The following is an 11,592-nucleotide window of genomic DNA, read 5'->3' as shown; positions in this document are numbered from 1 at the left end:
TACAAAGTGGAGAAACGTTTGGATAAAAACTGGACATTTATTACAAAGTGGAGAAACGTTTGGATAAAAACTGGACATTTATTACAAAGTGGAGAAACATTCAGGGAAAAACTGGACAGCTTCTGTTTAGAAATGTAAGCTCTAGGAGCCACACAGAGAGTTGCTGACGTCTGGAATGAGCTGCCTGGTATGGTGGTGGAGGCAAATACATTAGAGACTTTTAAGAGACGTTCGGATAGGCACATGGATGTGAGGAATATGGAGGGATATAAACATGGTGTAGGTAGCAGGGATTAGTGTTTGGGTGTTTTTGATTTGCCTTTTAGCTGGCTCGGCACAACATTGTGGGCCGAATGGCCTGTCCTGTGCTGTACTCTTCCAGGTTCTATGTAACAGGGAGAACATGCATTCTTACACAGACGGCACCGGAGATCAAAGCCAAACCTGGGTGGCTGGAGCTAAGAATTTGCTCTTCTAATTGTGTCACTGTGCTGCTCAACAGTCTCTCTATTGCCGTGTTTAAGTCCTGGAATTCCCTGCTCAGCAACCCTATGGGAGTACTTTGCCCAGAAAAGGCAGCGGTCCGAGACAGCAGCTCTCCACCTCCTCGGGGCGGGGTAAGGTAATCAGAGAGATGCAACAAGCACTGGTCTCTGACACAGATGTTGAAAAATGAATAAAAAAGGCTCTTTAAAGGTCACCTTGAGATTGCAACAAAGTTAGTGAAGTTCAGGTTAAAGTTAAGGCAAATGCTCATAAAACCAGTCCAAAAACAATTGAGAAATAAGGGGATGTTAGGGAAATGTTGATAGGATGATTAAAGTCCAAAGCTTATCAAAGTGCATTCCGTTCTATTCGCTGCTTGCTTTGAGATGCAGTCACTACACTGCGAGAAGTTCCTAATGCGTTTCCTCACACTTCTATCACTATTCTTGCTCCCACATAGCCTCCTGGGTAAGTTGTAGCTTTTTTTTTAAAGTCACTTTTACCATTTGGTGGCTTTACGAAGGATATTTATGGATTCTGCTAGAGAACCGCTTGAAAAGTTGTGTATTTTATTGCTTGTATGGCACTGATTACAGCGTGATATAATGAAGTGTTCAAAGTTGTCGCAGTGAACCAAAGCAGACACTAATTGGGCAGCAACGTTAGCAAACATGGATCATTTTCTCACCTAAAAAGGTTTATACAAAGCAAAGCACTTAAGAGTTCTACAGCAATTACTGAGGTTAGTTTTACATTAAAGCCAGGCTGATAGCTGCACCATCGCACGCGACATAGGACCTTTGCTTCAAGCTCTCCCCTGCTAATGGTTCCCCTGATATCCCGCAGTTCTAGACCTGTCCCATCAGAGAGTGGGTCCCTGCTGCCCTTCCAGTGGTGGTCTCCTGTGAGACACTGAAGTATTGGGATGGGTACAGGAGTTGGACAATGTTTCAGCTTCATAAAACATCAGATTACCTGCACCTGGAGTAGTACTGTGTGCTTTTCTGGACATGGGAAGGATACCATTGCACTGGAAAGAGGGCAGGGAGAGCTCATTAGGATGTCACCTAGATGGAGCAGTACAGTTGTCAGGGGAATATGGAGAAGCTAAGGTCTGTTTTCTCTGCAGCAAAGGAGGCTGAGAGGTATCAGATAGAGGTACATAAACTTATCAAATGCATAGATAGGGTAGCTACTACTTTTTCCTAATTAAGTGGGAACATCTTAGTACAAGAAGACAAAGGTTTAAGGAGGCTTAGAAGGGATATGAAGGGTAAGTTCCTTCTTTGTTGCTGGCTCTAAATTGTGGAACTCCTATCCCATCTGGGGAAGTATCTTCACCAGAAGACCTGCTGCTGTTCAGAAAGCAGCTCAGCCCACCTTCAATGCCAGTTTCATTCACAGGGCCCAGATCCCATTAATAAATGAATAATAAAACAATAAAAATACTCAGGAATGCAATGGGTTTCAATAGAATAACTGAAGAGAAGCTTCCCAGTGGTGAGGGATTGGGTCAGTAGAGATATCGGATGGAGGGAAATGGGCAAAACGCTGGAGGCAGGATGGCAGGATTGGGGAATTACTCCTTGTGGCAGGCTTTGGTTTGGTCCTCATTTTTGAACAGGTGATGGAAGACAACTTCCCAGTTGACGTTGAAAGCTTCCTTCACAATATGCAAATCTGTGCAGTCTTGAGTAGTTTCCACATGTTTTTTTACAATTGAGTGCTGCTTGTTTCTATTTAAAACCTTGAGCTCAAAGCCCAGCTCTGGATTTGTCAGCTGGGTGTTCAGCCAGGACATTTAACAAGATTTGATGTATCCAGTAGACCAGACAACACCAGGAAGAATCCTCTTTTGGCTCTTGGTCTGCTTACCTGGAGTTTGTGCGGGTGTACACTCTTATGCGTCATAAGGGAATATTAGACAGGAACTTAATGTCTGCTGACAGAAGTAACCCAGAGTGACAGAACTCAAGGCAGTGGAATGGAAATACAATGTTGTTGGAGTTATCTTCAAGTGGGGAAAGATTGGATGTGTCTGTTGTATTGGATTGTACTAAATGTCCCCAGTTAGTCCATGGAGATTAAATAAACAAATATGAGATTGTGGAGTGATGCAAAAATGACATGGCTGTCTCTGTAGGGGATTTTAACCTTCCTAATGTAGACTGGGATTGTAGTAGTACCAATGGCTTAGATAGGCTGGAATTTGTTAAATGTGTTCAGGAAAGTTTCCTCAAGCAATATAGGCAAAGGGCAAAGATTGACTTACTCTTGGGAAGATGGGCAGGGCAAGCGACTGAGGTGGTAGTGGGAGAGAATTTTGGGATCAGTGATCATAATTCCTTTTAGTTTTAGAATACTAGTTTTAGAATAGTTCAGTACTAAAAAGGACTGAACTAGTCCAGAACTGAAAGGGGCAAGGTGAATTTTGACAGCGTTAGGAAGGATGCTCCTTTTTTTGCTGGTGGGGGGAGGGGGTGATTGTTGCTTGCTGCCGCTTATATGCAGGAGGGAGGGGAGCTGGGAGGGACTTTGGGGTTCTAACATCTAACTGTCGTACATTCTTTGGGGCACTCCTCTGTTTTCGTGGATGGTTGCAAAGAAAACGCATTTCAGGATGTATATTGTATACATTTCTCTGACATTGAGTGGTGACTTTGAACAGGTGGCTTTCAGGCATGTGAGAGAGAAGAGAAATTGCCTTTCAACTCACGAGAGAGCATAGGCCATCAATTGCCATTTCATATGGCCATTTTTGCTGTTGATGGAGCAGGCAATTTCTTTTTTATGAGGTCGAGTTGCTAGCTTGATGCTCAACCCAGCACGGATGGAAAGCGCGCATGGTTACCAGCCGGATTCAAACTCAGAAGCCTTCGCTCCGAAGTCCGGCACTGATGCCACAATGCCACCAGCCGTCCAGCAAGTGTGAGGCCTTTAAAAAGTGAGGTACCAAGAGCTCAAGATCTATATGTTCCTGTTAGAGTAAAGGGCAAGGACAGCAGGAGCATGGAAGCCTGGACGACAAAGGATATTGAGGGCCCTGGTCAGGAAAATGAAGGAGGCATGCATCAGGTGCAGATAGCTAGGAACAAGTAAATCCTTGCAGGAGTTTAAAGGTTGCAAGAGTATACTTAAAAAAGAAAATATGAGGGCAAAAATGGGGCATGTGATAGGTTTGGCAGAGAAGGTTAAGGAGAATCCAAAAATATTTTATAATTCTATGAAAGGGAAATGTGTTAAAAAGAAGAGAATAGGGCTGCACAAAAACCAAAGTGGATATCAGTATGTGGACCAATCACAAACAAGAGAAAATCTGCAGTAACACAATCCAAAATCCAAGCAACACACACAAAATGCTGGAGGAACTCAGCTGGCTAGGCAGCATCTATGGAAAAGAGTATTAGTCCTGCCAAAGCGTTTCAGTCCTAAATATCAACTGCGTTCTTTCCCATAGCTGCTGCCTGGTTTGCTGAGTTCCTCCAGCATTTTGTGTGTGTTAATCAGTGTGTGGAGAGGTAGTAGATGGCAAGGTCCTCAATATTTCTTTTTTGGTTTTGCAGTGGAGAAAACATGAACACTTCATGTTAGGGAACATTAATGGGTAAGTCTTGAAGATATACACATTACAGTAAGATGTCCTAAAACATGTGAAGGTAGACAAGTCTCTGAGCCTGATTAGGTATATCCATATCTATGGGAGGCTGGAAAAGAAATTGTGGGAGACCTAGGTGAAATATGTGCGTAATCAATGACAATAGGTGAGGTGCTAGTAGAGTGGAGGATGGTAATGATGTGCCTTTATTTAAGATAGAAAACCTGGCAACTGTAGAGCAGTAATGTGCTAGAAAAGTTGTTTGAGCGGATCCTAGAGGTCAGATATACATACTGAGAAAGAATGAGATTGATTAGGGATAGTCATCATGGCTTTGTGGTGGAAGATCATGTCTCATGGATTTAAGTGAGCATTTTGAAGGAGTAACCAAGAAAATTAATGAGGACAGCGCACTGACGTTGTCTTGGTGGACTTCAATAAGACCCTTCCTTGATATTGTTCTGCATAGCAAGCCGCTCTGGAAGTTCAGATGGCATGGCATCCAGGGACAGCAGCCAACTGGATGCAAAATTGTCTTGCTGGTATGAAGCAAATCATGATGGTGGAAGATTGTTTCTTAGGTTGGAGGCTCGAACTAGTGGTGTGTCTCAGGGGTCAGTACTGGACCCAGTGCTTATTGTCATCTCCATCAGCGGATTGAAAGAGAAGGTACACGGCATGGTTACTAAGTTTGCAGATGACACTCAAGCAGGTTGTGTCATAGACAGTGAAGAAGGTCATCAAGAATTACAGCAGGGTCTTGATCTGCTGGGTAAGTGGAGTGAGGAATGACAAATGGAGTTTTATTTGGATGGATAAGAATGTGATGTTGCATTTTAGGGAGTTAAATGAGGACAGGTTTTGAACAGTGAATGGTAGGGCCCTGAGGAGCATTGTAGAACAATGGTACTTAATTCCATAATTCCAAGAACATGGTGTCACAGGTAAACAGGTTGATGAAGACGGCTTTGGCAGACCGGTCTTTGTTGATCAGGTCATTGAGAATAGAATTTGGGATATTGTGTTGTAAGAGATGTTGGTGAGCCGCTACTGCAGTATTGAATCAGAATCAGGTTTATTATCACCAGCATGTGACGTGAAATTTATTAACTTAGCAGCAGCAGTTCAATGCAATACATAATCTAGCAGAGAGAGAAAAATAAATAAAATAAAACATAATAATGCATAAACAAGTAAATCAATTACATATTTTGAATAGATTTTTAAAAGTGTGCAAAAACAGAGATGCTGCATATTAAAAAAAGTGAAGTAGTGTCCAAAGCTTCAATGTCCATTAAGGAATCAGATAGCAGAGGGGAAGAAGCTGTTCCTGAATCACTGAGTGTGTGTCTTCAGGCTTCTGTACCTCCTACCTGTTGGTAAAAGTGAGAAAAGATCATGCCCTGGGTGCTGGAGGTCCTTAATAAAGCATACTGCCTTTCTGAGACACTGCTCCCTGAAGGTGTCCTGGATACTTTGTAGGCTCGTGCCCAAGATGGAGCTGACTAGATTTACAACCCTCTGCAGCTTCTTTCGGTCACACCCCCAAACCAGGCAGTGATGCAGCCTGTCAGAATGCTCTCCACAGTACAACTATAGAAGTTTTTGAGTGTATTTGTTGAAATACCAAATTGCTTCAAACTCCAAATAAGTATAGCCGCTGTCTTGCCTTCTTTATGACTACATCAATATGTTGTGACTAGGTTAGATCCTCAGAGATCTTGACACCCAGGAACTTGAAGCACCTCACTCTCTCCACTTCTGATCCCTCTATGAGGATTGGTATAGAAACAGAAAACCGACAGCACAATACAGGCCCTTCAGCCCACAAAGTTATGCTGAACATGTCCCTACCTTTTATTACTAGGCTTATCTATAGCCCTCTATTATTCTAAGCTCCATGTACCTATCTAAAAGTCTCTTAAAAGACCCTATTGTATCCGCCTCCACCACCGTTGCCAGCAGCCCATTCCATGTACTCACCACTCTCTGAGTAAAACACTTACCCCTGACATCTCCTCTGTACCTGCTCCCCAGCATTTTAAACCTGTGTCCTCTTGTGGCAACCATTTCAGCCCTAGGGAAAAGCCTCTTGACTATCCACACAATCAATGCCTCTCATCATCTTATACACCTCTATCAGGTCACCCCTCATCCTCCGTTGCTCCAGGGATAAAAGGCCAAGTTCACTCAACCTATTCTCATAAGACATGCTCCCCAATCCAGGCAACATCCTTGTAAATCTCCTCTGCAACCTTTCTATGGCTTCCACATCCTTCCTGTAGCGAGGCAACCAGAACTGAGCACAGTACTCCAGGTGGGATCTGACCGGGGGACCTATATAGCTGTAACATTACCTCTCAGCTCCTAAATTCAATTCCATGATTGATGAAGGCCAAAACACCATATACCTTCTTAACCATTGAGTCAACCTGCACAGCTGCTTTGAGCGTCCTATGGACTTGGACTACAAGATCCCTCTGATCCTCTACCAAGAGTCTTACCATTAATACTATATTCTGCCATCATATTTGGCCTACCAAAATGAACCATCTCACACTTATCTGGGTTGAACTCCATCTGCCACTTCTCAGCCCAGTTTTGCATCCTGTCAATGACTCTCTGTAAACTCTGACAGCCCTCCACACTATCCACAGCACCTCCAACCTTTGCATCATCAGCAAACTTACTAAACCCATCCCTCCACTTCCTCATCCAGGTCATTTATAAAAATTATGAAGAGTAAGGGTCCCAGAACAGATCCTGAGGCACTCCACTGGTGACTGACCTCCATGCAGAATATGACCTGTCTGCAACCACTCTTTGCCTCCTGTGGGCAAGCCAGTTCTGGATCCACAAAGCAATGTCCCCTTGGATCCCATGCCTCCTTAATTTCTCAATAAGCCTTGCATGAGGTACCTTATCAAATGCCTTGCTGAAATCCATATACACTACATCTATTGCTCTTCCTTCATCAATGTGTTTAGTCACATCCTCAAAAATTTCAATCAGGCTCGTAAGGCACGACCTTAACAAAGCCATGCTGACTATTCCTAATCATATTGTACCACTCCAAGTGTTTATTAATCCTGCCTCTCAAGATCTTCTCCATCAACTTACCAACCACTGAGGTAAGACTCACTGGACTATAATTTCCTGGGCAATCTCTACTACCTTTCTTGAGTAAAGGAACAACATCCGCAACCCTCCAATCCTCCGGAACCTCTCCCGTCCCCATTGATGATGCAAGGATCATTGCCAGAGGCTCAGCAATCTCCTCCCTTGATTCCCACAGTAGCCTGGGGTACATCTCATCCGGTCCTGGCAACTTATCCAACTTGATGCTTTTCAAAAGCTCCAGCACATCCTCTTTCTTAGTATCTACATGCTCAAGCTTTTCAGTCTGCTGCAAGTTATCACTACAATCACTAAGATCCTTTTCCATAGTGAATATTAAAGTAAATTATTCATTAAGTACTTCTGCTGTTTCCTCTGGTTCTATACACACTTTCCCACTGTCACACTTGATAGATCCTATTCTTTCACTTCTTATCCTCTTGCCCTTCACATACTTGTAGAATGCTTTGGGGTTTTCCTTAATCCTGCTCTCCAAGTCCTTCTCATGGCCCCTTCTGGCTCTCCTAATTCCCTTCTTAAGCTCCTTCCTATTAGCCTTATAATCTTCGAGATCTCTAACATTACATAGCTCTCTGAACCTTGTAAGCTTTTCTTTTCTTCTTGACTAGGTTTGTACACCACGGTTCCTGTACCCTACCATATCTTCCCTGTTTCCTATGTCTTCCCCTTCCTGAAGTCCACAATCAGCTCTTTCACCTTACTGACGTTGAGTGCTAGGTTGTTGCTGTGGCACCATTCCAGTAGTTGGCATATCTCATTCCTGTATGCCCTCTTGTCACCACCTGAGATTCTACCAACAATGGCTGTATCATCAGCAAATTTATAGATGGTACTTGAGCTATGTCTAGCCGCACAGTCATGTGTATACAGAGAGTAGAGCAGTGGGCTAAGCACACACCCCTGAGGTGTGCCAGTGTTGATCATCAGCGAGGAGGAGATGTTATCACCAATCTGCACAGACTGTGGTCTTTCAGTTAGGAAGTCAAGAATCCAATTGCAGAGGGAGGTACAGAGGTCCTGGTTCTACAACTTCTCAATTAGGATTGTGGCAATGATGGTACTAAATGCTGAGCTAGTCAATGAACAGCATCCTGACTTAGGTGTTTGTGTTGTGGTCTAAAGCTTTGTGGAGAGCATTGAGATTGTGTCTGCCGTTGACCTATTGTGGCGATAGGCAAATTGCAATGGATCTAAGTCCTTGCTGAGGCAGTTCAGTCTAGTCATAACCAACCAACAGCATTTCATCACTGTCGATGTGAGTGCTACCAGGCGATAGTAATTAAGGCAGCCCACGTTATTCTTCCTTGGCATTGGTATAATTGTTGCCTTTTTGAAGCAAGTGGGAACTTCTGCCTGTAGCGGTGAGAGGTTTAAAATGTCCTTAAATGCTCCTGCTAGTTGGTTGGCACAGGTTTTCAGAGCCTTACCAGGTACTCCATCGAGACCTTCTGCCTTGCAAGGGTTCACTCTCTTTAAAGACAGTCTAACATTGTGTTCAATTTTGGTTACCCTCTTTTAGAAAAGATGTAATTAACTTGGAAAGAGTGAAGAAATAAGTAATGTATGGATCTATTTCTTTAAAAGCAATGACACCCGCTCCCAGCACTACATGTTGATCTGTTGTCTGTGCATACACTGTTGTTTAGGCATGTGTGTTGTTCCCTCTCTCACACTGTATTCACATCAGTTAAAGCCATCTCCCGCATGCATGCTTTTATTTAATCGATATGTAGTTGTGCACAGACACAACAAATTGGTGACGAGTATGAACCTGAATGTCAGAAAATATCATGAATTGCACCAACAGTTACGGGACAAAACAGTGAGCGTTAATCAGCTTGAGAAAGCCGTCACAGACACTAACAAAGAAATGCAAGAATAACAGTGAAAGACAAGCTGAATTTAAAGTGAAAACATGGTGATGGCTTCATTTGGGAAAGTTGATGAATTTGTTAGGGCTAATGAAGGCTGGGAGTCATATATTGAGAGGGTTGAACTGTATTGTAATGCAAACAATGTGGAGGAGCAAAAGAAAGTCTCTGCACTTCTGAGGTTAATGGACCCAAAAACATACAGTACAGTCTCTTATTTAACTTAGTAACCACTGAAAAGCCAGCAAGCAAGACATTCAACAAAATTATTACAACTTTACAAACTCACTTGAGCCCTAAACCACTGGTAATAGCCGAGAGATTAGATTTTACAGAAGGAACCAGTTAAAAGAATACATTGCAGAACTGCACAAACATTCCCAGCACTGTGACTTCAGAGATGGACTTTCTGTTGCATTAAGGGATAAGTTTGTATGTAGCACGCATTGTCAAAGCATTCAAATGAGGCTACTGTCAGAAAGAGACCTACCCTTAGGATGGGCATTGACCATTGCAATATTGTAACAGACTGCAGCAAAGGATGCAGAAGAACTATTGAAAAGGAAGGTAGAATGTGAAATGTACAAAATGTCCCTGAATGGTGCAAAAAGCCAAAGATGTTATCAATGTGCAAATCCTCCCATGATGCAAGTAACTGTTGGATCAAAGAAAATGGTCAGAAGAGCAATGTCATGATAATAAAACATAGAATAGTACTGCACAGTACAGGCCCTTCAGCCCACAATGTCATGCTGACCCTTAAACCCTGCCTCCCATATAACCCCCCACCTTTAATTCCTCCATATACCTGTCTAGTAGTCTCTTATATTTCACTAGTGTATCTGCCTCCACCACTGACTCAGGCAGTGCATTCCACACACCAACCACTCTCTGAGTGAAAAACCTTCCTCTAATATCCCCCTTGAACTTCCCACCCTCTACCTTAGAGCCATGCCCTCTTGTATTGAGCAGTGGTGACCTGGGGAAGAGGTACTGGTGTCCACTCTATCTATTCCTCTCAACATCTTGTATACCTCTATCATGTCTCCTCTCATCCTCCTTCAGAGAGAAAAACCCTAGCTCCCTTAATCTCTGATCATAATGCATACTCTCTAAACCAGGCAGCATCCTGGTAAATCTCCTCTGTACCCTTTACAAAGCTTCCACATTTTTCCTATAGTGAGGCAACCAGAACTGGACACAGTACTCCAAGTGTGGCCTAATCAGAGTTTTATGGAGCTGCATCATTACCTTGCGACTCAAACTCTATCCCTTGACTTATGAAAACTAACACCCCGTAAGCTTTCTTAACTACCCTATCTATCTGTGAGGCAACTTTCAGGGATCTGTGGACATGTACCCCCAGATCCCTCTGCTCCTCCATCCTACCAAGTATCCTGCCATTTACTTTGTACTCTGCCTTGGAATTTGTCCTTCCAAAGTGTACCACCTCACACTTTTCCTGGTTGGACTCCATCTGCCACTTCTCAGCCCACTTCTGCATCCTATCAATATCTCTCTTCAATTTAGACAATCCTCTACACTATCCATAACACCACCAACGTTTGTGTTGTCTGCAAACTTGCCAACCCATCCTTCTACCCCCACATCCAGGTCGTTAATAAAAATCATGAAAAGTAGAGGTCCCAGCACCTATCCTTATGGGACACCACTAGTCACAACCCTCCAGTCCAAACATACTCCCTTCACCACGACCCTCTGCTTTCTGCAGGTAAGCCAATTCTGAATCCCCCTGGCCAAACTTCCCTGGATCCCATGCTTTCTGAATTTCTGAGTAAGCCTACAGTGCGGAACCTTGTTGGGGATTTTAACATGAAAGTGGATTAGGAAAACCAGGCCAGTACTGGACCTCAAGAGAGAGAGTTTGTAGAATGCCTAAGGGATGGCTATTTAGAACAGCTTGTTGCTGAGCCCGCTAGTGGTTTGGCTGCACTGAATTGGGTGTTGTATAATGATCCGGAGGTGATAAGAGAGCTTAAGGTTAAGAAAACCCTATGGGAACCGTGATCACAATATGATTGAGTTCACTTCGAAATTTGAGAAGGAGAAACTATGTTCCAATGTGTCGGTATTTCAGTGGAATAAAGTAAATTACAATGGCATGAGAGGGGAACTGACTAAGGCTGACTCTAGCAGAAAGGACAGTAGACCAGCAATGGCTGGAGGTGCAAGACAGATATATTCCAAGTAAGAAGAAATTTTCGAATGGAAGAAGGACACTACTGAGGCTGACAAGTGAAGTCAGAGCCAAAGTAAAAGCAAAAGAGAGGGCACAATAGGAAGCAAAGCTAGTGGGAAGATAGAGGATTGGGAAGCTTTTAAAAACTTTCAGAAGGAAACTAAGAAGGTCATTAGGAAGGAAAAGATGAATTATGAAAGGAAGCCGGCAACTAATATCAAAGAAGGTACTAAAAGCTTTTCTAAATATATAAAGGGTAAAAGAGAATTGAGGGTAGATATAGGACCAATAAAAATGATGCT

The 11,592-nt window shown here is 43.1% G+C and overlaps 1 protein-coding gene across 2 annotated transcripts in view; it reads left to right on the top strand.

Annotated features, from left to right (window-relative positions):
• Positions 1–792: 792 nt before the first annotated feature.
• Positions 793–11,592, top strand: part of LOC132407633 (apical endosomal glycoprotein-like) — a 58,945-nt gene continuing 48,145 nt past the window's right edge. Inside the window, exon 1 of one of the 2 annotated variants that reach the window (XM_059994414.1) lies at positions 793–954. In XM_059994414.1, the coding sequence (XP_059850397.1) occupies positions 873–954 (82 nt within the window). In that variant the 5' untranslated portion in view covers positions 793–872. Of the gene's footprint in view, positions 955–4,061; positions 4,091–11,592 lie in introns of those variants that run through there. The other variant, XM_059994416.1, reaches the window with a different exon arrangement.

This window comes from Hypanus sabinus, chromosome 18, assembly GCF_030144855.1.
Source record: "Hypanus sabinus isolate sHypSab1 chromosome 18, sHypSab1.hap1, whole genome shotgun sequence".
NCBI classification, from domain to species: domain Eukaryota; kingdom Metazoa; phylum Chordata; class Chondrichthyes; order Myliobatiformes; family Dasyatidae; genus Hypanus; species Hypanus sabinus.
Note: the sequence above shows the minus strand (reverse complement) of the source record. Positions and strands in the feature narration are given on the sequence as shown.